General features: G+C 39.5%; 1 protein-coding gene across 2 annotated transcripts; it reads right to left on the reverse strand.

Annotated features, from left to right (window-relative positions):
- Positions 1-62: 62 nt before the first annotated feature.
- TXLNG (taxilin gamma) lies at positions 63-23,713 on the reverse strand. Of its 2 annotated transcripts, none has more exons than XM_053971020.1 (10): positions 23,586-23,713; positions 14,966-15,281; positions 14,168-14,259; positions 10,793-10,963; positions 9,845-10,039; positions 8,365-8,484; positions 7,294-7,368; positions 4,951-5,043; positions 4,336-4,431; positions 63-3,333 (listed from the first exon to the last, which is right to left on the reverse strand). In XM_053971020.1, the coding sequence occupies exons 2-10, from the start codon at positions 15,264-15,266 to the stop codon at positions 3,013-3,015; spliced, it is 1,464 nt and encodes a 487-aa protein (XP_053826995.1). In that variant the 5' UTR covers positions 15,267-15,281; positions 23,586-23,713; the 3' UTR covers positions 63-3,012. The 2 variants fall into 2 exon arrangements, with proteins under 2 accessions (XP_053826995.1, XP_053826994.1); XM_053971019.1 differs by lacking the exon at positions 23,586-23,713 and adding an exon at positions 23,133-23,338.
- Positions 23,714-27,609: the final 3,896 nt, after the last annotated feature.

Below are 27,609 nucleotides of genomic sequence, written 5' to 3' on the forward strand. Positions count from 1 at the left end.
TCAGCAGATTCAGTTAGAAGACATGAATATGATGTTAAAAGAAAAACTCAGAGTCCAATATATTAAGCATACTTATTTACTTAATCTATACAGAATTGAGTAGATAAAATTTCAGATTCACATTAGTGAAAAATCTCTACAAAATGTTTTTGAAAAGCAAAACAAAGACTGCCTGTTCATTTATCACTTTTCCTCATGAAAGCAGACATGGGTTGTAAAAATAAAGCAGTGTGTTTAGCACAAACTAGATTTCTGCATCACTTTTTTCACAGTTATTTCCATCTACAGTCCAAAGAGGTAGATTTTCTGCAACACCTGAGAATTGAACTGTAACATAACCAGGTGCATGAAAGGAAGGACAAAACAATACAGATACAGCCCTAACTTACGTGTGTATGTATACACGTATTTGGGTCTTGAATCACATACAATTTAGCTTTTTGCAGCTTAATCATGGTGAAACTGTCAATCAGGCCCCAGTTTTGACAATTAGACACACTCATCTCAGGCTACATCAGTTTATATCCAGGTTAAATGGTTTGTAGTAGTGGGAGAAAGGCAGTAATACAAGTTTACTTAAAAACCCTACTGGAGCCCCTTTGGCTGCAGCCTGGCAGTGCAATAGCCTGCAGTATGGCAGATCAGTGACAGTGCTGAGCTATCCCTAACATCAGTTTGTATTTATTTTTTAAAAAACACTTTTTAATCAATGCATGAAACTTCACTGACTGGTTTCAGGAAGCGAAGTACAGTTTGCCTTGGTCAGATGAGTTGCTATGATAAGGATATGCTGAGGGAAGATAATAGAGAAAATATCCCCATTCTAAAAGCCTTTCACTTGGGGCATTCAGCTTCATTTACATATTTAGCCAGTGTCAAAGATACTTGTATTGCTGTTGCATACATCTGTCTTGTCTCTAAAAGCCCTTTAATTTATTCTTGCAGCAGGGTCCAAAAACGCACTCTTGCCTCCATGTAAAACAAGCACTACAGAAAGAATTGCTCAGAATACAAATGTCCAAATAATAAATTGTAAAAATAGAGAACTGCATGTCCTACCTTGCCAAGGGTATGATGCACCAGATACAAAGTTTTTTGCTTTTCCTCAGGAAAATTACATCATACTTAGTGTTAGCTGATAACCAGTTCTCACACCGCCTGTTTTTTCAAGCTTGATTCTATAAAGCAAGTAATTTGAACAGCAAGTCTGAAATATTTCTTTCCAGTTATTCTTATGCTATACAGTTTGCATGATCAACATTTCAAAGCTCTGAATCTAACCTGACTGCTCATTGCTATCTTCTTTTCATTCCTGCATTGTGCTTGTACCACAAACACCAAACTCACACAATATACAAGAAAGATGGCCAGCTTCCCATTTGATCTATTTCAGAAATGTAAGATTTGTACAGATCCTCTTAGTGGTATGAGCTGAAACACCTGTATTAGACTTACATAACCTTTCTCTCTGAGACAGCTAAGTTATTTCAACGTACATTACTACAGGAAAAGGACTGGGAGCTCAGTGCATCCTGAACATTCAAGTAATTTAGCCACTGAACTGCCAAGGGCAATGGGGGTAGGAAGCTCCTTGAGATGTGCTTGACTCAGAAATCCCCTCCCAAGTAAGTGCAAAAAACTTTTAAGTACCAGAAAAGGCTACACATGTTCTTATTTCTTAAAATGACAGCAACCAAAACTAGAAAGCAAATGCATGGGAACTAAAGTTAGGGGTAGCATGTAGTTAGATCACATTGCCTTGCCAAAAAATAAATGTTGGTCCTAGTTCCTTTCAAGAAAAGAAGTCATAATGTGGGTATCAAATTTTTTAGGAAAATACAATATGGTTTAAGGTTAACAAGGGGACTTTGCTTATGGTATGTTAGTGTAAGAATGTGAAGTACCATCTTTACCAGATAACCTGACTGGGAAGGCACTCAGCCAACTGGTGCAGCTTTGAGGTTGAACGTGCAGGAAATTCCACGCTGTACTTCAGGAGACATATCTGAATCTTCATGTTCAATTATAACAGTATAGCCTTAACTAACACTTAAATACGTCGCATACCTGGCTATTAGAGGAAGTCTGTATGCCAGACTCCTGCCTCCACACCTCCAGCAGGAAATGTCTTATTTTCCAGCTCTTCAGATAATTCAGAGGTTTGCTCAGACATGAATGAATTTCTCTAGTCAGGATAACCATGTGGTGGACACACTGCAGCTAAGAGGGAAGAACGTGACCAACACCTGTGCAATAGGCTCCACAGCTGCAAAATCCCACTCGGTAGCATCACTATACATTTTCCCACACATTTATATTTAATGTGTTCACAGGTAGGGCAAATAGTCCAAACTAACCTTTACAACACAACCCTGAGACATCTGCAAAAAGCTGCACACCCTGTTTCACCAGCTGCAAGTTAATGTATTTCAAAGCTGTTTCTTCATACCACAAAGTACATAAAACCCTTTAAACATACCTTTTAATATATTCTGGACCTTTACTTTTTCATTCATATATATGAAAACATATATAGGGGAAGAGTTGACTTTTTTACTGGCCATTAGACATCCTTATGTAGATAAATTTACTGGAAAAATTGATAATCTTTAGTATACTGAGTGGCAAATCAATGAACAAAACCAGAGTGCTGTTCTTTAAAACAAAAGAGTGACCGGCTGTCACCATTTTCCCCAAACGATATTAGGTCTGTACACAGTCTTCCATGACAGTGATTTGTGTTGTGGGGAGGAAACACACATGCATCCTTTTATGGAAAAATATTTTCTTCTAAAAAATGAGGCAGATGTGCAACACAGTTGTGGAAAATTTATAGTTTAAGCTATTTAAAGCTGCTATGCAGCTTCCTGTACCACATAAGTCCAGTAGTTCTAAGAAAATACAGATATGGTAGAAAAAGTAAGAAAATTTTCACCACAAAACCAAATAGTTACCACCAACAGAGAAGTTATACACAAAATATATCTCTCAATACAGTGTTTACACTTCATTTTAGTCTACAGATTCAGTGCCAGGAACAGGACTTGTTGAGACAGTCTTTTCTGAGCTATTTCCCGCACGCGATTCCGCATCGGGTTGGATTCCTGGTTCTGTGTCAATGGGAGTTCCCAGCTCCTCATGGGAATTGAGTGTGCAGGACTGCAACACCTGCACAGCCAGATCCACATCTGCTTCTCTAAGAGAAACCTGCTCCTTGAGCACTTCCACCTTCTCATTCAGCTCGTTCCTTTCCGTCTGAAGGGCCCTGCATAGCTTCTCCAAACGCTCCAGTTTTATTTGAAAGCCTTTGTATTCTTTATCTCTTACTGTTTTCTGAAGGACAAAAGAAATAAAAACTCTGTGATATAACCATTTCTCCCCCTTAAATTAATTAAAAGAATCACCATCATTTAATCCTGAATATTAAGTCGTAATTAATCCAGTAGGCCAAATTCCAGCTGAACTAGAGCCAATTTCTTCAGCATACTTCACTTAGCTGTGAACTGGAGTGGCAATGGATGCCTTTCAAAACAAGCAATGAGAACTATATAACCACTTAATGCTAACTATAAGTAAGGGCTGGACATCAGCCAGGACCCTAATATGAACTCCCATAACACTGTCAACTACAACGCAAATAATGCCAACTATAGGGAGGAGAAGGGCACAGAAATAAGAAATCCACAATCCATCCAGAATCCAGGCCAGAATAGACTACACTTGGGGCTCTCCCAACTAGCTCCTTTTAAGAAGGGAGGGAAAGATAAAGAGCACTATAGCAGATCCTACTCAACCAAGCACAGTTTGCCAAGGCCAGACCTCACACACCCGAACCAGGCCCTGGACAGTGCCTGCACTGCACAGCTCCTGCCAGACTACAAGTAAGTAAAACGGCATTTCGTGACCTCAAAAGCAGCAGCAATGCAAGAAAGCTCTTCAGATAATCCAGATCTCTTGCACAGGGATTGCTTCCCTTGTAACAGTCTTGTGCATTTCAAACAATTTATATCACAGCACTGGTTGAACTTTGCTCAGCATATTGAAATACAGTCAATTCCTTCAGCTTGTATGATTTCATACCCATCCCACCAATTAAACAGTAAGCAATAACAAGGCTCAATTTCTTCTTGTGCCAACAGCTTAGATTTACATAGCAGCCTTCCATTTTCCATGCCTGAGGAGGACAATAACTTACATAACAGGAAACATAATGCAGGCAAGTCCAAGAAGAGGCTACAGTGCATTACCTCCAGTTCTCTAAAACTGAAAAACTGTTGGAAATTCTCTAGGACTCAGGCTCTAGCTGAACTACAGTGCTGCTTAAAAGATGATTACCTCTTCAGCCATTTGCAGAAGAGCCTTGTTGTTGTTTTCCCATTTTGTACGCCACACAATAGTTTCCTTTTCCAGTTTCTTAATCTTCTTTGTCATCTACAAAAGATAAATAAAAGATTTAATTTTGTGGCTTGTGCTGTAACATAGGTGGTTTTGCTTGAGTAAATAGACTTCTTTGCATTACTTTCCAAGTCCAGTTTGAACAAGTTATTTTGGGAAAGTGCTTCTGCACAGAATCAACCCCACAAATACAGATTCTGCATTCAAAGAAAACAATATTGAGTCTAAAAAGAAACAGACTATCAACTTTCAAGTACAATAAATAAAAACCTCGAGGAAAAGTTTTAAAACATAAGCACAGCCAAAGAGAATGAGAACCAGTATTTGGTAGAACACTGAAATGACAATTTAAGTATTACCTAAGTATGCTAAAATACAGAAAAAAATTACATTTCTCTCCCATAATTCTTATACCCTATCTTATGATCCACATTAAATTGTCAAAATACTCTTTATATTTTCAGAAGGCAGATGCTTATAAAATCTAAAATGCAACCCACTAACAGCATGCATTTCTATATTACTTTTTATGAAACTAGGTAATCCTATAAATACCTTCTCCATTTCTTGCCTGAAAGTTGTAAAGAGCTCATTACTTTTTGCCATGGTGGTCTGGAATTCTTCAAACTTATCCATGTAAAGAGAAAGCTATTGGAAAAAGGGCAGGGACAATCATCTCAACAGTGTATACAAATACAAAAATATGTAAGTACGTGGCAAAATGAAACTAGAAATAGTAAAACATTAACTTCCTTATAGTTTTTTAAGCTATATTACAATTTCCATTTGAGGAACACACAGACCTTGTCTGAAAATGTGCTATTCAAATTATATGTGAAGTAGAGTTCTGTATTTATAGAACAGCAATATATTCTGAAGTAAAAAGAATATTATGTTTAATAAAATGCTGGAAGACATCACAGTTCATCACTACCTCATTTTTACTTCCCCACTAGAATACAGGAAATTCAGCACCTGGTTGGTGAAATTAAAACTTAGGAATTACCTATCTTTCCACCTTAACCAGCCAAAGCTAATAACCAAGGCTGGGACAAAATAAAAAGGATTGATTTCAGAAACCAAAATACACATTCACAACCAATGTAATCTGCCCAGTGAACAAAAATCAAGGAAAGTGAATATTGAAAAAAAATCCACAGAACAGTGAAGAGCATTACACTTTAAAAAGTCAAGAGCATTACCATGTAATAACAGAAAATTTTCTTGCCCTGCACCACAAGGTAAATCACCAAGAAAGAACTGCAAAGTATGTTTAATAACACAGTTTTAAAACAATGATTCCTAATCAGTGTGTGATTTGATGTTCTAAGAATACATAACCATTTCACAGTAACTTGTTACTCCCAGTGAAGAGTAGTAGGTTCTCTCAATTCTTACACTGGGGGTTGCAGGACAATACATTTAAGAGCACAGAAATATTGTGGTTTACTCTATTAGTAAAGGGAATTTCATAGCAGGAATTAGCCAGGCTTGTCAGCAGTACATCATGACTTTGCCTATTGTCACTGAACTTTCTAATTCAATCTGTTGGCCCCAAGAAACCACTAACTATACGCACTGTAACTATTAAAAACAACAAAAGAGGCAGTGAGATTTTAAATAAAGGGTAACCAACTTGGAAAAAATCATAAAAGACTAAGCATGGTAAAAAAACTATTTGAAAGTATCTGCATATTCCTGTGTTCAAGTCCAATGGAGATGTGTGTGATTACGTCTAACTACACACATACACACACACTTTAAAACCAACTCCTGGAAAGCCTAGGAAATTAAAAACAAGTGATGCACAACACAGTTGCTCACCACCTACTGCCCAATGCCAGATCCTATTCCCAAGCCCACGTCAGCCTGCCTGGCTTTTTCTGGTCTGAACATCCTTTTGGCCAGTGTCACCTGTCCCAGCTGTGCTCCCAGTTTTTTTGTGTACCTCCTCATTAGCAGAGCATGAGATATAAAACAGCCCTTGACTTAAAATAATCACAATTTAGCAACAGCCAAAACATCTGTGTGCTATCAATGTTATAGTGAATCCAAAACACAGAACAGAGACACATTTACTCTATTCCAGCTGAAACCAGGACAGAGGCTTCATACAAAACCTCAAATGAAGCAGTAACAGACACACAGTGAAGAGAATAGCTACTGTTTCCCACTGCTCTGGTGCTGGCTGAAACTGCCATGTCCCTGTGCCTCATGCTGAGCTCATGTCCAGTCAATGACTGAGGGAGATCCAAAGCACAAAAATCGGAGGGGATTTTGCTGTAGCATTTACATTACAACAAGAAAATAATTTGAAGACAGCAGGGTCTGTGGACAAAGACAGTCAAGTTACTAAATCTGAATAACTACGGGATAAATGGGACATTGCCTGCTCCTAGTCCTCCACAACAGGTGGTGATGGAAACAGTAAGAAACCAATTCTAAAAGGTGCCTGAGTAAAAATCCCCACACAACTCTTTACAGTCACAAACGAACAATATTTTCAGAGAAGCCATGCTTTCCTAAACTTTTCTTCTTAAGCTTTCCTACATTCTAGTCTCTGTACTATTAACACTATTAATTTAGAAGAGCACTAACTCCAGAAATTCAATGTTGAGCACCTTCCAGGAACAGTACTCTCCAGATGTATTAAACAGCAAGACCAAAACATCAATTCTTTACAATTTCATGCTACACTATGGAAGAGTTCCCTACTGGAAATTATTTTTAAAAATACGAATTAAAATAAATACTAATATAAAAAATACTAAGTACTCTTCACAAACATCTGGATATTAAGTTTTTTCAGATGTTGCCTTATGTTCACTACAGTCACAAATCTCTTGGTATTTTCTTTTTGGAACTGCTACTGAAGATCTCTCCATTAAAAAAAGATACCTGCTGCTTCAGCTGAGCTTCCTGTTGCTTCATCTGTTCACATTTGTGTCTGGATTCTGTAGCTTCTTTTAGCAGCTAAAAAACAATGCAAAAAGCCAAATAATGAAAAAAAGTACTCCCAAAAATGGCTTAACTCAATCTATGATTAAGAATGAACAAACATTAACATCACCTAAGGGCTATTCAATCATATTTTCTCACACAGGCTTTATTACTAAACTATATTTTCATATATACAATTGAAAGCATGTGATGGCATGCAGAGAGTTTTATTGAAACATTTCTCTAACTGGCAACATGAGCCAATATTTCTATTTCTCTAGCAAGTCTGAACTGCTAAATTATGGATAGTTAATTAACAAACTGTATGAAATTTGTAACTGGTTTGTAGCCTAATTTATTTCCCACCTTCATTTCTCCAGTCACCATATTATCTTTGCAGATTAGTTCAAACCAATTTTACTTCAACTTGACACCATTTTGTAGGTTCATGTTTGAAGAGATTTTCACCTACTTACAATGCAGAAATTATGTTCCAAAAAACCAGAAGAATCCAACACTAGATGGTTATTTAAGATTATACAGAAAAAATAAGGGCTTTTTTTTGAAGTTAACAGATTCATTGGAAGAAAACTTCTCAGAAGACTGCAAGTATATTGCTGATTATCAACATACAAATAAAACATCACACATATTTTGGAGGGCAAACAGTGCACAAAAACATGTACTTAACTCTGTATTTGTTATCTCTTATAGCATAAAACCAGAGGTTACAACTCTTGACTGCAGAAAGTACTTTGGTGTTTCAGAGCATGTTCCCCAGTCTAAGATAAATTTAAATTCTATTTAGCATATTTGCTGTGAGAATGCAAACATGTAAGATTACTTGCCTGTTAGCATGGACATCAATATTCTAGGCATCATACACAAAACTTAAATCTCAGGTCTCCTTGTTGAAATCTACTCTAACTTTCAAAAGATGGTCCTCTCAATTTGCTGTATTTGCTTTAAATCAGGAAAAGTCTCGTTTGGTGGGGTTTATTTCTCTTAACATATATAGAGTTCACTTACAAACTCCCGTTCTCGCTGATGCTTTTCCTCTGCTTCTTTAATAAGCTGGGTAGTTTGCTGAAGTTTGGCATCCACAAGTTGCTGCTGCAATTCCTTATGTTTGAACACTTGATCAATATGCTAAAGGGAAAAAGAAAATAATAATAACCAAACACAGACAGTCTGCTGGTCAATGAAGGCAATGTACTGTTTGGGGAGATGCACACTGTTTAAAAGTTTCATGCAAAAGACAAAGTGGTAAAAGACCGTTTTCCATGCCTTTTTTCACCCCTCTATCTCCATACACTGTAATTACCCTTTTTTGTCTTTCATGGAAGCCAGGTGCCTGTCTCATTAAGTTGGTACAATACCATCAGTCACTTCACACCAGACATTTCAAAAATCCTGTAAAAAGCAGTCTACATCCTTGCTTCTAAAGCTAGTTTATCTACCTCTAATCTTTACTGTGTTACTTCTAAGAGCTCTAGTTTTCATAATTACAGAAGCTCATAATGAGGAAAGTTTGCAACAACAGTTAATTAACTCATGAAATCCCACAAATCATTGCATTTTGCAGTCTTACTTCCATCCATAAAGTAGCACAAGGCAATTTCCTGTCTTTTCTACATTTTTCAAGGTAGATACATATATTCCATGATTGCAAAAGGTAGGGAATTACCTTACAGAGAGCTTTCCAAGTGATCCAGATTAAAAACCAAACAAAAAACCAACCTTCCAGAAACAGTTGAGAAATTACACTCCAAACCTCCTGTGCCAGCTAAGAACTAGCCAATTAATCTTAGCTGTAGAACTCCATGCAGCTCAGTTCTTCCTTGGACAAGGAGAATTGGCTGTTTTCCATCATTGTAGCTTAGAGCAGCTAGCTCACATCCTGGTGCCAATTAAAGACATCTCAGTTATAGCCTTAGAGACATTTCCATGACACCAGGCCAAATATGTTCTTAAAGCATGATAGCTTACTTCGATTCTGTGCCAACAAGAGCAGCTATGTACACAAAGGAGCTTCCCCAAAAGACCCCAACCTTAATGAAATGGAAGAAATAAGACAGAATAACTCTTATATCCCCTCCCATTATAATTCTGAAGAATTTCAACTATTAATACATATTTATGTTGGAAGTAACCTTTGGAGGCCATTTAACCCACTCAGACTAGGGTCAACTTCAAAGCCTGATCAGGTTACTCACACCTTGCCCAGCTGAGCTCTGAATATATCTGTTTGATTTCTGTTTGATTACTTTCATTGTGAAAGACTTTTTCCAATGCATCTTGAACTTAGAAAATCAAAACCAGTCAGGAAGGGCGGACAGGGAGCCAACAGCTACTAAATTTCTCTCAGCAGTGAAGTAAAAAGAATAATGGCAAAAATGATATATAAAATGGCTCTAAGACATGAGGGGTTTTCCTCCCTTTTCAATAACTATCTGATTCTTACAGCCAAGGAACTAATAAAATCCCATGACAAGTGTACTGTAAGCACCTCTTCTCGCAATGCATACTGTTCAATGAGTTTCTTCAGTTTTTCCCCCAGTTCAATATTTTCCTGACGAAGCTTGGCGTTGTGTATATCATGCTGTTCCAGTTGAGCCTGAATTTCATTCAGTGTAATCTGGAAGTGTGCAGTTGCTTCTTTCCGTCTTTCTTCTTCTTCACGTGCTTGTTGCATGTTTTCTTCCTTTTATGGATAAATATTCATAAAATACTTAAATATAAAATATTAAAAGTGTTGAGGTCAAACCATGCACTTTTTGAGTCAGAAACAATGGCAGTAATTCACTTCTGTACAGTTTCAATTTCTAGAGTGCTAGAACTAACACAAGCCACAATCATAATATGCCATGCTGACTACCCATGTGAAGTGTGTGGAAAAAAGAATCTAGAAATTGCAAAACTTCTAGAAACTTTTGTCTTTACCACTACCAACATTACTCAAAGGCTGGTATTAAGATGCTACATAAGTACCTTTGCAAGTGTCAGCATTATCCAGATGTAAAAAATCAGCATTGATACTATAATGCAATTTTCTACAGCAATCACAAATTATCTATCTTGGCTCTCTTCCATTTCACTCCCATTTATTATATTCTGACAGAATTAAGCTTTTTGGTTACCCTGCCATTTCATGCTGCTATTATTTTACTTGTGCTTATTTTTTCCAATAGTTACCAGCACTGCTCCCAGAAACAAATATGACAAGATCAAATATTGCAAGTAATAAGAATTGGCTTGAGGGGGGAAAGGGGCATCAGCAAGTTAACTATCCATTTCCCTTACCTTAAAATCAGCTACAGTTACACTACATGCCACTCATCTACATATACAGGTAATGGACAAAGTGACAAAGAAAAAGGTAGCAGTCCTGATTTTAAGCAGTGATCTGTAAGATTTCCATCACCAGCAGCACTGTAACTTATGTAAATAAACTAACCTTCAAAGTTTTGTTATGACGCTGAAGCTCCCGACAGAGAGATTCCAGTTTGCTACGTGCCAAAATGGCCTTGCTATGCTCACTCTGCAAGTGGACTTTCTCCTTCACAACTTGTGCTTGCTTCTTCTGCAGTATCTTCATTTGCTTTTGAACATTCCGGCTCTCCTCCAACTATAGTTAGAGAGTAGATTTGTTATATAAACATAGATGAAACCATCTTGATGCATCTAGAGGAGAACACTGAAGAAACTTTTGAACATTTTGGATGAAAACAAGGAAGTAAAATTTCATTAAAACCCCAAGTTGGTCTTAAAGAGAAACTGCCATCATCCATCCAGACAATTCTAAATGTATAAGGACAGAAAATGAAAATTTACAAATTCCAACTTAACATGTGCCTTCAAGGAACAGGCAGCATGTACCTGTTGTTGACTATGAGCTATCAGCCTGCTTTTCACCTGCAGGGGTAAGAGTAGCCCTCTGAAAGGAAGATGTAGCAGATACAATTAAAAGCCAACTGAGACTGGCTTTTCAACAAGTCACAACTTTTCTCACTCTTATCTTGAAAGTACATGCAACTGTTTATCCAACAGGTCTTGTTTCTGCTATCAAAAAGAAAAACCACAGAACTGTACAGAGCTCCTTGTCAGCAGGAGCTCCTACCAAGGAAGCAGTAATAGATACAAGTTTGTAAAATTCTGCAGTATTTCAGAAAAGAACAGACAAAACTAGCAGCCCTGACAAATCAAGTCAGTTACTATTACAACAACATAGTCCAGACTTCAAAAGATCTGCAGTCTCAACCATTTGAAGCAATTTTTTTTCTGTTTCCTTTAGCTGTTTACATGGTAGATGACACAGGTAAACTCTGTGTACATATTCAAAAATCTGTTCTATGAATATCCAGTGAAGAGAAGTGTCTTGCATTAGTATCTCACAGAGATACTCCATTATACCTGATTTTTGCGCTCCTTGAGTAACCACATTATTTAGAGGCTGTTTCTTTGCAAAGAAGGCTACAATGTTAAGTGTTACACTGCTCCTTATTAGTGCCTCAGCCTTGGGACACAACACAGGAAAAGTGGGCTAGGAATGAGGAACATCACTATGACAGAAGAATAATGTTGATTTTCTGAAAGAGCTCAAAATAATACTGAAGCACAAAAGAAAGAATAAAGTTAAGGACCTCCATGACAACAGTAAATTAAAAGTGTATTTAATGTAGTTTAGGGAAATGGAATATCAAGGGCGTAGTTTCACATCTGAATACAAAAAGCCCTTTTCTTGCACGGCCAGAAAACACTACTTCAAGTTGTTGTGCTGTCTGCACACCTATGAAACTTCAGGCCTGTAAAAATGTGCCAGTGTGAGATGTATCACCAAGGACGCAAACCTTCCTGCATCACAGGCTGATCTCCTGATAGATTCCAAATTACGGAAAAAAAATTGTGGAAGATCTTTTGCCAGGAGAGAGGCATTCCTACCTTCATTGTACAGTCCTTTTCATGAGACATCACTGAAAAACCTGACAGTGAGCTTTAAAGATGATGAATCTTTAAAAAAAGAAAAAAAGCATTGTAGATGGACTGTCATAAACAGTTCAAACCTCTGCTGGCATTAAACCTGACATCTATGCCAGTGGTTCTCCACCATTATCATGAAGGAAAGAATGCATCTTAAAAGGAACACAATCAGATCCAACCTAAACATTCTAAGTGGAACAGAGGCATCCATCAAACTCACATAGCTGAAATAGAGCTATTCTTACACCCAGACAAGCTCCTACCCAGCTCCTCAGCCATTCTGAGCATCATGAGGAAAGCAGGTGGTTTTCTAGCATGGCGACTGTGAATGCTTACTCTGCCTACAGTCTGCTGATCCCCTCCTGGGAGGGCAAAAACCTTAACAAGGACACATCTCTTCTGACTACCAAGCTTCTTGAAGGAGATTACAATTTATTTGGTCTAGCCGCTCCCTACTTGTTTTGAGATCTTTCCAGTAATAATAAAACTCACAGTGAAATAGGGCAGACTTTTTTCCCTTCTGCAGAATTGAGGGATTCATACTGGCCTAGCTCCTTATGCAGGCCCTCATCACCACTGTGAGGTGACACAGGAGCTGTTTGCTTAAATAGAAAAGGCATCACATGCACAAGCAATTGCTCATAAGGAACAACTAACCTACAGCATTTTTCTCTCACAATATCGAAGCTCATTTTTAGGTAGGCTCCCCATCCTTGAGTTACAATTCAGAACTATTATTGTTTCTCATTTAAATGAAAGTGACAGTGATTTAGAGAAGCTGCTAGTTTTACAGGAAATGCACTCACATGAACCAAGAGCAAGTGAGAGATAGCAAGGAAAACAAAGCAAAAATGTAACAGACCTCCATGGAGGACTCAGGATTTTCACAACAGAACTAATCTAAGTCTGTTCTTAAGTAATCAATATTGCCTCTGTGAGTAAAAAGACCACCTGCCAGATCATCCTCAAAGTTTTGGAGACAATATCAATTTCAAAGGGAAAAAAATTATTTCAGAAGAGTTATGCCATGTTGTACAGCCTTCATTTTCAGAAATATCTGCATATGATACACTTGACAGCTACAGAGAGAAAACTTAGGCTTTTTGTTATCTCTTTAGTTTAACAAAACTACAAATATGGTGGGAAAACATACACATGCAAGATTTTCAGTCTTTTCATTCCTGTCTGTCCCTGTCTAAAGAAAAATTAGTCAAGTGTTATCTCCAAGAACATTCTGGAAAGTAAACTTATGAACGCTCTCCTCTAACCCCCAATTTTGTGATCAATTATTTTAGAGAATAAATTACTAACTTGAGGCAGGAATGCACTTTACAAATTGCTTCTTTTTGGTTTGTTACTGAAGACATGCAACCCTTTCTTTCCATTCTTTCACATGATCAGAAAGCACAAAGCAAAATTAAACCTAGATCTTTACAACATCCTACATTTCCCAAAATTCATTAAAGAGTTAAATATAACTGAACATTCTCTCTCCCTCCCCTGAATCTCTCTGTATGTTAGTATGTTCTTTCCCTTTATCCTAAAAGGATTAAACACTAGCACAAAAGCATTATCAGTTACTCCCAAAAGAACTAACTTTTCTGTTAATCCTAGTATTATGCTTCAACAACAAGTTATCAAAACCTGTTTTTTCTTTGGATTTGGGCAGTCACGTAGAAGTGAAATGACTACAAGGAAGTTTGGCTGAAGCAATACTCAGTCAGCCTGAATTTTTTTTTTACCAACACCATAAAATACTCAAAATCATTAACCGTCCTTCATTAGTTGTTCTTGCATTCCATAGTTAATATTAACACATTAATAACTTCTGCTATCTTTACAAATTACTTACCAGATCAGCATACTTCTTGCACAAAGCTGCCAGCTTTTCTTCTGGAGTAGAAAGCGTGTTCAAGGCTTGCATTAATAATAACACTTCTTTTCCTATGAAATGGATGATAGACAATGTTACCGAGGAAGAAAAACCATATACCAGAAAAGCAGCCTGTCTTTAGAAGTAAAATATAGATCCATGAGAAATTAGCCTGATTTAAGTTGTTCCCTGGTTTGACAGCTGCATAATCTGAACAGATGACAAAAGGGAAGTAATCACAAGATGTCATCAGCAAGAATAAATTTGTCTTGTCCTATTTGTCTTGCCATTCGACAACTAGGGTAGCAAAAATTACTTTAATATAATAACAAAAATATTTTTGTTTTAGAATTGCACAGATAGTAAAAAAATCTGAAAAAATTACATCTAGAAGGTTAACTATTGGCAGATATGTTCTTGATAAGCATTTAGAATTTAATTATCAGCCACGTTTGGCAGCACTGAACACCACCATCCTAGATTTAAACCAGAAAGTTAAAAAAGTTGATTAGCAATTACCACGTTATTATTAAAGTTCATGTAAAAATAGCATTGCCAGCTGAAGAAGTCTTACATATGTATTAAGAACTGTCTTTCCCAAGCAGAAGTGCACACACAGTTTCTCAAAATATCCTGTTACGGGTGACAAGTTTTTGGCTACAGAGTAAATTTGAGACAAAGAGCAAATCCATGGCTACTTTACAAAAATATTATAAATATTTTATAGTATTTTCTAAAAATATTATAGTAAAAATCAGAACGCCAAAGAGAACACACCCAACGTTTTCTCTTTGTGTTTTTCACTCTCTGGATCTTGTTGGCCATCAGGTGGATCAGTACGGGCTTCTTCTCTCCCAGGAGTCTCCTCACGGGACTCTTGGGAACAGCACATGGACCCTGGGTGCTTTCTGTTCTTTGTGATATACTCAGCTTCTTCCAAGGGGCCAGTGTTTTCCAGGCTGTAACAATTGGACTGCGGACACTGCAACGCTGTATCAGACAACTCAGGGCACTTGCTCTTCACCAGCTGATCCTGGTTATTCATTCCCATCTCCCGAGATCCAGATTCTTCTTCCATGGCACCACCAACCACCTTCAGAATGGAGCGCAGGAAATGGACATAAACAGTCAAGCAAATATGTTCAAAACGACAGCTTCCACCCTTCTTTTCTATGGACAAGTAAGGCAAAATGCAAAAAAGAAACCCTGATAAGAAGTTTTACGAAATCTACACAAATACACTGTTGCAATGGCACAGAGCAAGTGCTTGAACTACTTCAATCACAATGCCAAATACAACAGTCTGCTCTTAACTGGAGAAGACTGGCTGTTATAGCAAGAATGATGAAGAACACCAGGAGCACTTTTGAAGGGGTAAAATTCACGTCAATGAAATTATCCAAAAAGTCAGTATTAACTGACTTCAGGCTTGGACTTCTACTGCCTATGATTTTTAAGAACACATGCTTTCTGCTCAATTAAACAGAACTTTCTCTAAATATTTCCTAAAATGCTAAATGTTTAATCACTTAACCAAAAAGTTAAACACTACCAGTTGTTTTATAATACTGCTGTGACATAGTCATATTTTAGAGCAGAATACCCGATGTTCTCTATATAAAACTCTATAGTTTATTAAGCATCTCCAGACTTCTCTCTCAGTCACTTGAACAACACTCTCAATTTCTAGAAACATTTCAGCTAATGAGAATTGCAAGGGTGTCTGGCTGGGTGTGTTTTTGTTTTGTTCATTTGGTTACGCTGCAGAGGCTGGGACTTAGGACAATACTTGAAGGTGGTTGGGTGTTTTTTTTGCTGTCCATTTGCAATCCCAATACACAATGTACATGGATAGTTCAAAGCACAATAAGCAGAGCTGAATTCACTGGCAAAGTAAAATTCGTGTTTATTTTCAGTGGATTGAAGGTAAATTTCCTTAAAATCACCAGGAATTATAAAACCAGAACTTGTTTATGTAGTTACGCAGTCAAAGCACAAATTAATATCAGACTACCTTACATTTTCATATTAAAAAATGTGCTAATTCTTAAAGCCAGGGGTTTGCACTGGGTTTTATATTCTGCACAGGACTGTTTTCCTCTTCAAAGGAATTAGCCAACATCAAAGGAATGCAGCCAACACTCATAATATATTGTAAGATGTATTCCAACTCCAAATTTGTTCAGCATGCTTGAAAAGGTTATTTAAAAATCATTAAACAAATACATCTTTTTTGCAATATTCATGCATAACAGCTTTGTTGCCCTCTATTTTTAAAGTAACTCCCTTTCTTTAGACCTTATCTCAAGGTAGATTCATTCTTGAGGAGATTGACTTTACATAGTGTCTTTCTCAAAGGACAATAAGCTTTTTAACTGCAAATCATCTCTAGAGACATTAAGAAGCAACTTTTGACTTTCCAAGGAAGATTCACATTGCACAGCTCTTTACAAGTGTGGAAATGATGCACATGCTTTATGGACAAATATAAATGCACTGCAGTTTTATTCTCCAACCATGTCAGACAACATACTGATAAATGCCTACAAAGGTCACACAGTAATTGAACTGCTGGAACAAATAACCAATTACAACATTTTACACCTCTAAAAAGTCATCTGTAAAATGCCCATTTTTTTCCCCTTGGCTTGTCCTAGACTGTGGGTCTTCCAAGAAAGGCTTACCCCTCTAGGGGCATCCAAATAAACACAAAAGAACAAGAAACATGAAAACAACACAGCTCACTTCACCTCTCTGTATGTACCGATGGCTGAAACCATGGCACAGATGTTGTCTAAAACCCAGGATTCATACAGAAGCTCAAGACAACACTGTGTCACATTAAGCTGACAAGACAAGAAAGCTCAGATTATTCTAACACAACATGATACCAAGGGTACCTGCAGTACCAACAGAACAGCTGAAGCTTGCAGTTTTTTTATTTGCAAAGAACAAGACCTTATGATTCAGATACTTATACCCACATAGTCCTGCAGAACATAGAGAAAGTCTGCTTTAAACTCAAAGTTTTGCGTTTGGCACCCAAAAGCATTAAGTATTTCCAGACTTTCTGATATCCATAAAGAGACTTTGGAGGTTTTTTTTTTAAAGGAGAGCACAAAATTGCCAGCAGCTCCAACAGGAGGTGAGAAGGCCTGACTGGCTGCAGTCATACTGAACAGCAGCAATGCTCAAGCTTTTCTGGCCTAGCAATAATGTTTGTGCAACTTGTTCTAACACAGTTTACAGCCAGATCAGTTCCTCAACCCAGTTCACTGCACAGCAATAGGCAATCCTGCCAACAGAAGTGGAAGCAGGATGATTGGAAAGAAGCCAAAGCACAAGAGCCTCTAAAAAATAAAAGCCAATCTAACTGCAGTCAGAGCACAAGAACTAAACACACAATACCTTATTCTCACCTCAGGTATGCACTGAACACTGGCTACTGAAGGACTGGGACATCAGCAAGACCACGTTCCTGAGCAGTTTGTGTGAGTTTGTGACTGCTTCAAACCCAGTCAACTGAAAAACTTTCACTGGTTTTTATCTGAGAAAATTCTGTTGTTTCCAGTGAAAAAAGGAACAACTACTAGCAGGGGCATACATGTGACCAGTAAGTCACGAAATGCCCATCTCTTTTTGAGCAAACCATCATAGTAACCTAAACGTCAATTCAGAGCAGGCAATTCACATGCATATTCTAAAGCATCTGGAAGTTTCACGAAGTGAACACCACCACCTGATTAATTCAGCAGAGCTTTTTGTTGAAGTCAAATTAGGCGTCAGTTCAACTTTTTACTGACAATAATAATTTCTAAACTCTGAGTATTCTCTAGTCTTTGTCAAAAAAGCTACAAGGACTTTTAGAATTTCAGACTAATTCTCCAAAGTCTAACAGAAAAGGCAGAAATAACCTATCAGAATACTGAATTGAAGAAAAAGGTTTGTGAAGAAGTGTCCTGTACATCTCCAACACATTTGAAAATTATAAAGATGGTGAAAAAATACAGAACTTGTCAACCTTCTGTTGGTTTTCCAAACATGAACATGGAACAAATCCAAACTTACTGACAAGCAAATAAGCTCCCTGCAAAACCAAAGCTCAGTGTAGCAGTAGACAGGCTTTGTAAAAATATCCAGTTTTCTTATCTTAAATACAATTACAAATTGTTGACCACAGACTAGAATATTGTGTTCAAAAAAAGTGGTTCTACCAGCAGCTAGAACAATTTGACAGCATACACACATAAAAAAACCAAAAAAAAACCAAACCAAAAAACCAAAAAAAAACCAAACCAAAACAAAAAAAAACCACCAAAAAACCAAAAAAAACCCCCCACAAACCCAAACCAAAACCCCCTTCCTTCTTAGTTAAAATCCAATCTATCTGTCAAGTTGTAGCCTGTACATTTTAGCAAATCTGACAGTAGTAGCACAACATATTAAAATTCTAACTTATTTAACCAAAATCAGAAAGTGTTTTAATTTTAAAAAACAGAAGTCTGCTATTGCCTGACAGGGACCACAAACACAAATATCTAGATGATTTCCTGATTATGACTAACAAAAGAATTTTCTACATTAGCTGTAACTTTAGATATTAAAACCATTAGCCAGAAGTCTTAACAGCCTTCTTATACTCAATGCTATTCTTAAAACACTTTAACTACAGGTAGTTTCAGATTTGGTCTGTATCAAGCTTCAAGCTGGAGTATAGGAATAATAAACAACACTTTGAGAATGTTAAGTACTAACCCGTATTAATCACTGAACTTGCTCCCTTTTTACTGAGGCAATGGTGAGAACAACCCTAACTCTTACCTCTCATCTTTTCAAATGTGTGCTCATTTGACTAGTGAACTTCTCAGTTTAACATTCCAGCCAGAACAGAGCACTTCCCACAGCACATTGTATAATAGTGCTGATTCAGTACTGACTGAATAAAACCAAAACAAAACTACCCCAGCAAAGACCTTCTACTGAAATCGCCGCGACCTTTTCTAACTGCTACCACACTCTCTCAGCTTCCAGTCATCTTCAACCACAGGTAGCTCATGATCTGATAACCCAGAGTCAGACTATTATATGCCTAGAAAGATTTACAGAGGCAAAAAGAATATGTTGCGCAGGTAACGTGCAAATTCATAAGATCACAAATTTATCAGAACTCTAAGATACATGCAACCTACTTAGCTGTGAAACCAGCTATTACAAGATGCTGACATTTCTGAATAAGCATGTCAAGCTACTTAAGAGTTACAGGACAAACCACCTGAAGATGACTGAAGAAAATTACTGGCAACACCGCTCCTTCTCACCCCAAAGTTTTCAGTCTTCTGCTCTGTTCCTTCAATTTACACCTCAATCAAAAAAGATGCACATTAAGAAAACTCTACCTTATTTCATACCTAAAAGATCAGCATACAAGACAGATATCCCATATTGAAAATGGCTATGATCACAAGAGCCTAAGCCAGCTCTTCTTCAAACAGCTCAGCTTCAGAAACATGCACTGCACATAAGAACAGAACAGACACCTGTCCTACCACCACGCCAAAATGCATCACAGCCCCACTTATTTTTCTGTTCTACTACCTACACAAGTCTACAGCACACAGTGCTACCTAAAATACACTGTGCTTACTATCAGTACCATGCCTACCTGTATTACATGTTCCTGTGCATACACATATGCAATATTTCCCTAAGCCACCTGAAAATACTTCTCTGTACCTTTTAATAAAAAACCCTATAATTAGTAGCTGCACCAATCGATTTTATCCTGCATGTTAGCTAATTATCCCAAAAAACATAAGCACTAGCATTAATCTATGAAAACAACTCCTACATACCCCATAGTAGCAGTTGGACTGGGCTGTGAAAAGACTCTTCCACCCTCAGCCTATGGAATTGCTAATACTTCAAGAAATATCCAGGAAGTTTTGAAACAAGCATATGTACATAAAACAGATTTTCACAACTGTGAAGACAACGTAAGTATATAAGTAAATATAGAATCAATTCCTCAACATCAGACACCAAAAGAGAAATTTGAATAACACTGTTCAGCTGACTACATTTCCAAACTTACTTCACATGCAACTGGTCATAAAAGCCTTATACCTCTTATCCTGATCCACTGCAGTAAAAAAAAAAAAAATGCAGCAAAGAAGGTAAGTAATATTTATCACAAATGTGTATGGTTCATAACAAATATTAAGCTTCCTGCATCCCAGCAATTTACTTTTTCCTGCTAATACAGAAAAACTTATTTTGAAAATATGTATGTAATACGCTTTTCCTCAAATTGATTTCTCAACAGTTATGTTAAATAAAGTCATCATTTTTGGTAATAATTTTATTTACAACTTCTTCATGAAAACCACCATTTTAGATGTCACAAAATTTGGGTTTCACTTTTATAGCAGGTGCACCTTCATCCACTGGTCTAGACACAATTATTCAGATGCTTCTGACCACAAGACTAGCTTATTGAGGTTATTTCTCTATGCAATACTTCTCTATACGGTGCTCACTGACCTGAATGATCATGCAATCTAATTATACCTTTCTCGAACCTAATGGCCTCGGAGGTGGCTTCCCCACTGAACAAGGAGCTTAGCTGTGAGATCTGAAAGTCATTTCAAACAAACACTTCATCACGTTCTGTCATTACATTAAAATCTACGTTCTATGCACTCACTTATCTACTTTCAAAACACTGGACAGAGGAACCTGCAGCACGCAGTAGGACGACTATTAAGAAACACCTACTCCCTAAATTTGTATTTTACCTTCGTAAAAGTCAAGATAGACGCTGTTAGCAGAATTCCACCATTAAGTTTCCTGGCCTTATAATTCAAGACCTGGTCTTCGATACTGGTTCAGAAACATTCTCACATGACCCCTGGTTATAGTCCTTACTTCTTCCTGTTACCCTTAACCACACTGGGTTTTTTTTTGCTCTTTCAGTGGCCTCATGACACAGATGACATGCCTGCTTTTAAGAAAAGCTTTTTAATTTACCTCAAATACAAACGGGAAAAAACCCCCAACCATCTCTTCCCTCACTTAGCTTAAGACATTAGAACAGTGGTGGTGCATCTCTCACACCCCCACCCCAGGCCACACTACCATCTCAAGGCCTTGGCAAACAGCACCCAAGAATAAGCTCATCCGGAGCCTATCGGAAACACTGTCTGCTCTCAGGAAACAGTGATATCTAACAAGCTCATGGCTTTTAACAAACATCCTTGAAAACCCTTTTTCTTTTTTTTTTTTCACATGAATTAACAACCCAAGTGGAACAATATTTTTGTTATGGGACCAACCCAAACTGGAGACAGGATGAAAAATTATTACGACTAAAGCCCTCTCTCTTGAGACCCTATGAATACTGATCTTAAGTTGAGATCCCTTAAGCTCTCCTGGACTGCAGCAGGCTGTGGCCAGCATTTCCCTCTGGAGAGGCAGCTCTCAGACCCAGTTTGCAATTCTTGGAGGACCACTGCCAATGGCTGGTGATGGAGCCTGGGCTGATACCACTTCTCAAGGCTCAGCTCTTTGTCCCTTGAGGAGACAGAAAGGCATCAACCGTGAGTAGGGGAATTTTTCACAGATATACACCTGGTACACACTCTTCAAGTCTGTGTCTGTGCAGTGTAAGTATGCTATAGCAAATGTACTGTGAATGCTGCTCTCCCAGATTCTCAAGTGTTTTACATTTGTGAGTGAGGCCTGTAAGTGACTTACTGTTGTACTGATAGTAAATTCTACAAAATCTTTTGTTAACTTGGTTAACTGGAGGCATCGATTAAGTGCTGTCAAGTTCAAGAGCTTTTGTGCCTAAACTATCAGTCAAGCCTGGGGCTAGGTTTGGCAGGGGGAATTCACTCTGAACCATATGACTCAACAGGAGGGTCCCCTTATTTCTTTTCATCCTTACCCTTTCCCCATCCCCGGCCTCCACGCTGATCATTTTGGCTGATTTTAGTTTTAGATCTACTGATTTTACAGATTTTTTTCACTGCATGCTTTAACCACACAGTAAGTAGCAGAGTGAACCTCACCAAGCAACTCTGTCATGCTTTTGCTTTTATATAAAATCTGCTTTTGCCAGTGATTCTTAAAACAACCTAAAAATTCATGACAAACACCTCCTGTAATTCTAGCAAAAAATTCACTGCAGGAACCCAAAGCTTACATGGAAGCTTTCAGGGCTTTTACCCACAGGACAGAGTGCTGCACATCTAACAAGACCTTTTTTAACATAAACATCTGAGACAGGTGCTAATTAAGAAAACATTTAATATAGCATGAATCATTTCCACCAATGAGGCTTCATTTCCTCTTTACTATAAACTTAATAGTTTTGTAGTCACCCACAGTATGATTCTGGAAAAAGCAGGGTAGACAAGTTCTGAATTCCCAATGCAAACAGGTCACAAGGAACCTAAAAATAATACCAAGGCAGGGGGAGGGTAATCTACAAGAGAGTGTAGAATTTGCTTAACATTGCCTGCCATATTTCACCTCTTTAAAATAATTAAATTCCTTTCGACTGTATTTGAAATAATATGGAACGCAGGTGGTTTTTTTTTTAACACCATCATCATCTGCTTTCATAATAGACACTGAAGTTACTTACAAGTTACTTCTTAGTAAAGAACTAAAAAAAAACCACACTGCAGAGAACGGTGCTTTTCAGGGAAGAAAACCAGCTCCATAGCTTCCTAGACCGTTTTAACAGCCAAAATAAACTACCGCTAAGTTACTATTTCTGAGATGTTATCCTTTGTACCACGGAAAAAAGTTACCACTAAAAAGCCACTTCAATTTATGTAAGGGCACAGGATGAGATACTTCAGAAGCACATGAGATTAGCAAGGCAGTTCTGTCACATAAAACGCCGAGCTGGTGATACTACATACAGCAGCTGACTTACAGTATATTTTAAGTCTTTGCCGTTGGGTGACCAAGCACAGGCATTTTAAGCTTTTCCTACACGGATCTGCAACCAGAAATTATTGTAAAATCACCGGGAACAGCCCTGCTTTCAGTGTGGTTTCGGCAGAAAACGGAAAAAGAAATAAAATGGCCTTTTGTTTTTTTTACTATGTCGGCGGTTAAGAAAACGCTCCCGCCACCCCCGCGGGCAGAGCCACCGTCCGCTCCCGCCTCGCACCCCGGCCGTGTCGAGAGGGTACGGGGGGGCCGCCGGCAAACCCCCCTCACCCCGCAGCTCCCGCCCCCCGCGCACCGGGCCCGCCACGTGCTGCCGCCCCCGGCGGCCCGCGCTCGGCAGGGACCGCCCCGCGACTCTCGGGCAGCGCGGAGGGGCCGCTCCCGACCCCGCAGGGCGAGCGCGGCTCCCGGGGGGGGCAAGCAGGGACCTCACCGACACACGTCCCCGGGTGCATCGGCGGGGCCGGCCTCGGGGGCAGCCCGAGATTCAGGCTCCGCGGAGCGGCGGAGGCGGCGCGGGCAGGCACTGTCCGCCCCTGCCCCGTGCTCCCGGGCCGGGCGGCCGCGTGGGGACGGGGCAGGGGGGGAACGCGGCGCCGCGAGCCGGCGGGGAGGGGAAGGTGGAGCACCCTTCCGCCGGGCCCGACCGAGCCGCCGCCTCACCTCCGGGCTGCCGCTCGGAGCCGCCGCCGCCGCCTCGTCTCCGTCGCCGCTGAGGCTCGAGCTCCGCCGGGTCGGTCCCGCCGCGCCGCCGCCCCCGCGCGTCGCCATGATGTGACGGCAGCATCCAAACAAGTGCCGAGCGCGGGGCACCGGAAGTGCTCTCCGGAGGCCCGCCTCCCTCCCGACCGCAGCCAATCGTCGCGCAGCTCTACGGGTCACGTGTGGGGCCCGCGCCCTCCCTGCCGCGGGGCGTGCCGGGAGTTGTAGTCCGCCCGTCGAGGCGCGGGGTCACGGCATGGCCCCGGGCGGACAGCGTCAGTGGCGGCCGGTCCTTTCCCTGCCCGCGCCGCATCCCGCCTCCCTCGTCTCTGCTCCTGCCTTGGTCACGGCTTTGAAGTCGGGGCCAAGTCAGCAGCGTGTCCGTGACAGGGCAGGGCGGCCAGGATCAGCAAATCAAAGAGTGCGTCAGGTTGGAGGGGACCACAGTGGGGCACCTGGTCCAACCTGCTCGAGCAGGGCCATCCCAGAGCTCAGCGTGGCGTCCACGCGGTTCTGGAATATCTCCAGTCAGGGAGGCTCACTGGAGATACTCAGTGATACTCGGCTGCTGCTTCTGCAGGAAAACTGGGGCGTGCGTGCGGGGAGAGCGAGTTGCGCAAGGAAGTTGTGCCGGGAATGGCTGTGCGGTGCAGCCGAGGCCGGGGCTGCAGGCGGCGCTTCGCCTGGGGATGCCCGTGTGAGCCAGCGCCCGCCCCCGCCACCGGCTCCTCCTGCTCGGGGGCACCGGGACGAAGGGTCGCGTCTGTGGAAACAGGGATTCAACACGCGGAGCGGAGAAGGAAGCTGCCAAGGCACACCTGCGCTCCCGCGAATCACCGCCCGGGCCATGTGCACACGTGGGCCTCGGGGGCTGCACGGGGATAACTTAAAACTGGTGGAAGCAGACAGCCTAGAAATACATACGTGTCACCAGATGACACAAGGAAAAACGACGCACCACAGTTTTGGTCACGATGAAGAGACTAATTTATTTTCTCTGACTCCAATCTTTTATAGTTCTCAAAAGGTGCCAGTGGATTGGAGGGTGAACGTGCCACCTCTCCAACGACACTGGACAAACTACCTATACATCAAATTTCTCCGCCTCTATGAAAGAATGCAAAACAATAGGTTGTTTACAGAAAGTTGTGTGGGAAAGTTCTCTACAAGAATGTAAACTCAGAAGGCTTTAGAAAACTCTTGATAATCAGGGCAACACATATGTGTACACATGTTCCTGCTTTCCGGGGAAACAAACTTACCCACTCCATATATTACGGGAACTTTGGAGTTACTGAATAAAAATATCACTCTAAACCTCCCTAAGCACTTACCACTTCAGAGACTAGATCGCGTGTCAGTGTTGAATAAAGTAGCTTCAGTGGGGCAGTAACTGCTTAAAGTATCTTTTCCTTACATCTTAAATCTAAATTGAGTGAGTATTCAACTGTCAATTTCAACATGAAAAATAATTTTACATTTTTTTGTATCATCCTGATCTTTGGTTGGAAGTTTTGTCCCCCCAAAACACTTGTTCTTTTACAAACATGCATAATACTGGTAACAATTCCTGGAAAAAGGAAGACAGCCCATTCCTCTTCCCCAGCAGAATTTTGTTTTAGTATTTTCCCTGTGCATCCTTTCCATCTGAGAGTGGCAAGAGATCCATTCATGAAACATGCTCTGTTTGATCACTTGATAGCTCATGAAATCCTTAAATAGGGCTTTAAGATTACTTTTAATTTCTCCCAAGCATTATTTTATATATATATAAAACATCATTTACAAAACATAAATTACTTTTGCACCGTCCCCCTCTCAGACACCTTTTGAATGGAAGGAAGATTAATTGCAAACATGAGCTACTTGGAGATAATGGAATAAAGATCCACAGAGCTCTCGTTGTCTGCAATAAAATTAATTGTGAGCCCTATTTTGGTGACTTTGGGTGCCTGGGAAGTTAGCATAAATTGTGCAGCAGAAGCAGGCACAAGGCTGCTCTGTCAAGGGGAACAAAGTTTTCTTCAAAAATTATCAGATGTTAGAGAATATATTTCTAGCAGTAATGCTTTTCACACATGAACTGCATGTTTGTTTTTGTTTTTTTTTTTTTCTGCTGATAAAGTGACACAGATCAATTATAATTGTTTTGTGAAGGAAGATACTCTTCCTAGTAAGTCAGTTTTCTAGAAGTTCAGGTTTTTTTGAGGGTAGCTGATGCAGGTATAGTTCGAGAGGTACCATCAGGACTCAGATCTCTGGTGCACTGCTTGCCTGCAGAGTGCAGTTGTCCTCTGGGGAATAAAAATGAGAAATTGAATGAAAATAATTACTTCTAGTATTTTAAATTACATTTAACTTTCTCTCCATGTCTCTTCTTCTGCTCTTGTGAACATGCTTTCCCTCAAAAATGCACTTACCAATAAAGTGCATGTCAACAGTATGGGAAATTTATATTCCATTCCTGCAAGTAAATACATGTACTGAGAACATATTTTCAGTTGTGCCCTGTAAATGACCTTGCTGGAGATTGTTCATGCAATCCTATGCACCAGGAGCGGCTGTTCCACCCAACTGGCCGTTGCCAAGAAGGTATAGTGGTCTTAAGTTTTGACAGGCAAGAAGCTGAAATTCTAGGAAATAAGTTCTTTTAAAATATTATTTAGGATATAACTTGGTAGAAATAGCCATTGGTAGAAATCTTTAGTCATCAACTTCTTACAAATTTTTGGATTACTCCGTTTTTATGAGCTACAGCCAAGTTATGTGGTTATCACCCTGCTAAAGGGTAGTCTGACTTCATGAACCTTCTACACTTACCAGCCAGGTTGACACATCTCTTAGGTACTTCACTGCCCTCACTGCAGAGGCACTCCCAAGCAACTGGGTGAAAAATTAGTTCCTCCATTATGTTTAAACACATCAGCAAGGTGACATGTAGAACAAGACGTTCAAATCTTTAACCAAAGACAACTGAGAAACTGTGAAATAAAGATATTATTTCTTTCCTTACAGCATTGTAACAACATACAATGTAGTCAGGAAACAATTTATTTTTGTCCTTTCCTCATGACGATTATGATAATTGCTTCTATTGGTACTTTGGAGAAGGTAAGGACTATCAGAATTTTTCTTGGAACATTTCCTTCCATGACACTGAGTAATTCTTCCAATGTTACTTTTCATAGAATAACTAATCAAAAATTGAAATGAAGGCAGGAGGGAAATAGAAAAATACAAACAAATCAAAAACCCAACCCAAATCACCAGGCTTTACAGGATCCTAAAATTCAGTGGTGGCTAGGGAAGTTGCCTGGGATCCATTGTGGACAACGCTACAAACATCTACTGGCTGAACATACTATCTAGCTATAGATAAAAACAAGATATTGGGGTACATGTAGAATGAGATGAGGAGAAGTACAGAAAATGCAACCAGGATGTGTCAGCTGGGTGGTGCTTTCTTGTATGTGCTTGTTGCATGTCACACCTCACTTCTAGAAAATGACTGCCAAAGGTGAGTTTTGAAGAAAGCTGCTACACACTATTTGGTATATGGAAAACTGCCCCCATTAAAATTTGAAGAGTGAAGTTTGAAACTTCTTGCTTGACTCAAGAAAGTTAACTTGTCAGACATGCAAAGAAGGCCAAGTCAAGTTCTTCTGTTTTCCTGTGTCACACATTTCTCAGGTAAATTCAAAACCAATAAAAAGATTTTTCCCCTTCACACATCAATAAATACCCCACGATACCAG

The sequence above is a fragment of the Vidua macroura genome, chromosome 2 (genome assembly GCF_024509145.1).
Source record: "Vidua macroura isolate BioBank_ID:100142 chromosome 2, ASM2450914v1, whole genome shotgun sequence".
Classification (NCBI taxonomy): Eukaryota; Metazoa; Chordata; class Aves; order Passeriformes; family Viduidae; genus Vidua; species Vidua macroura.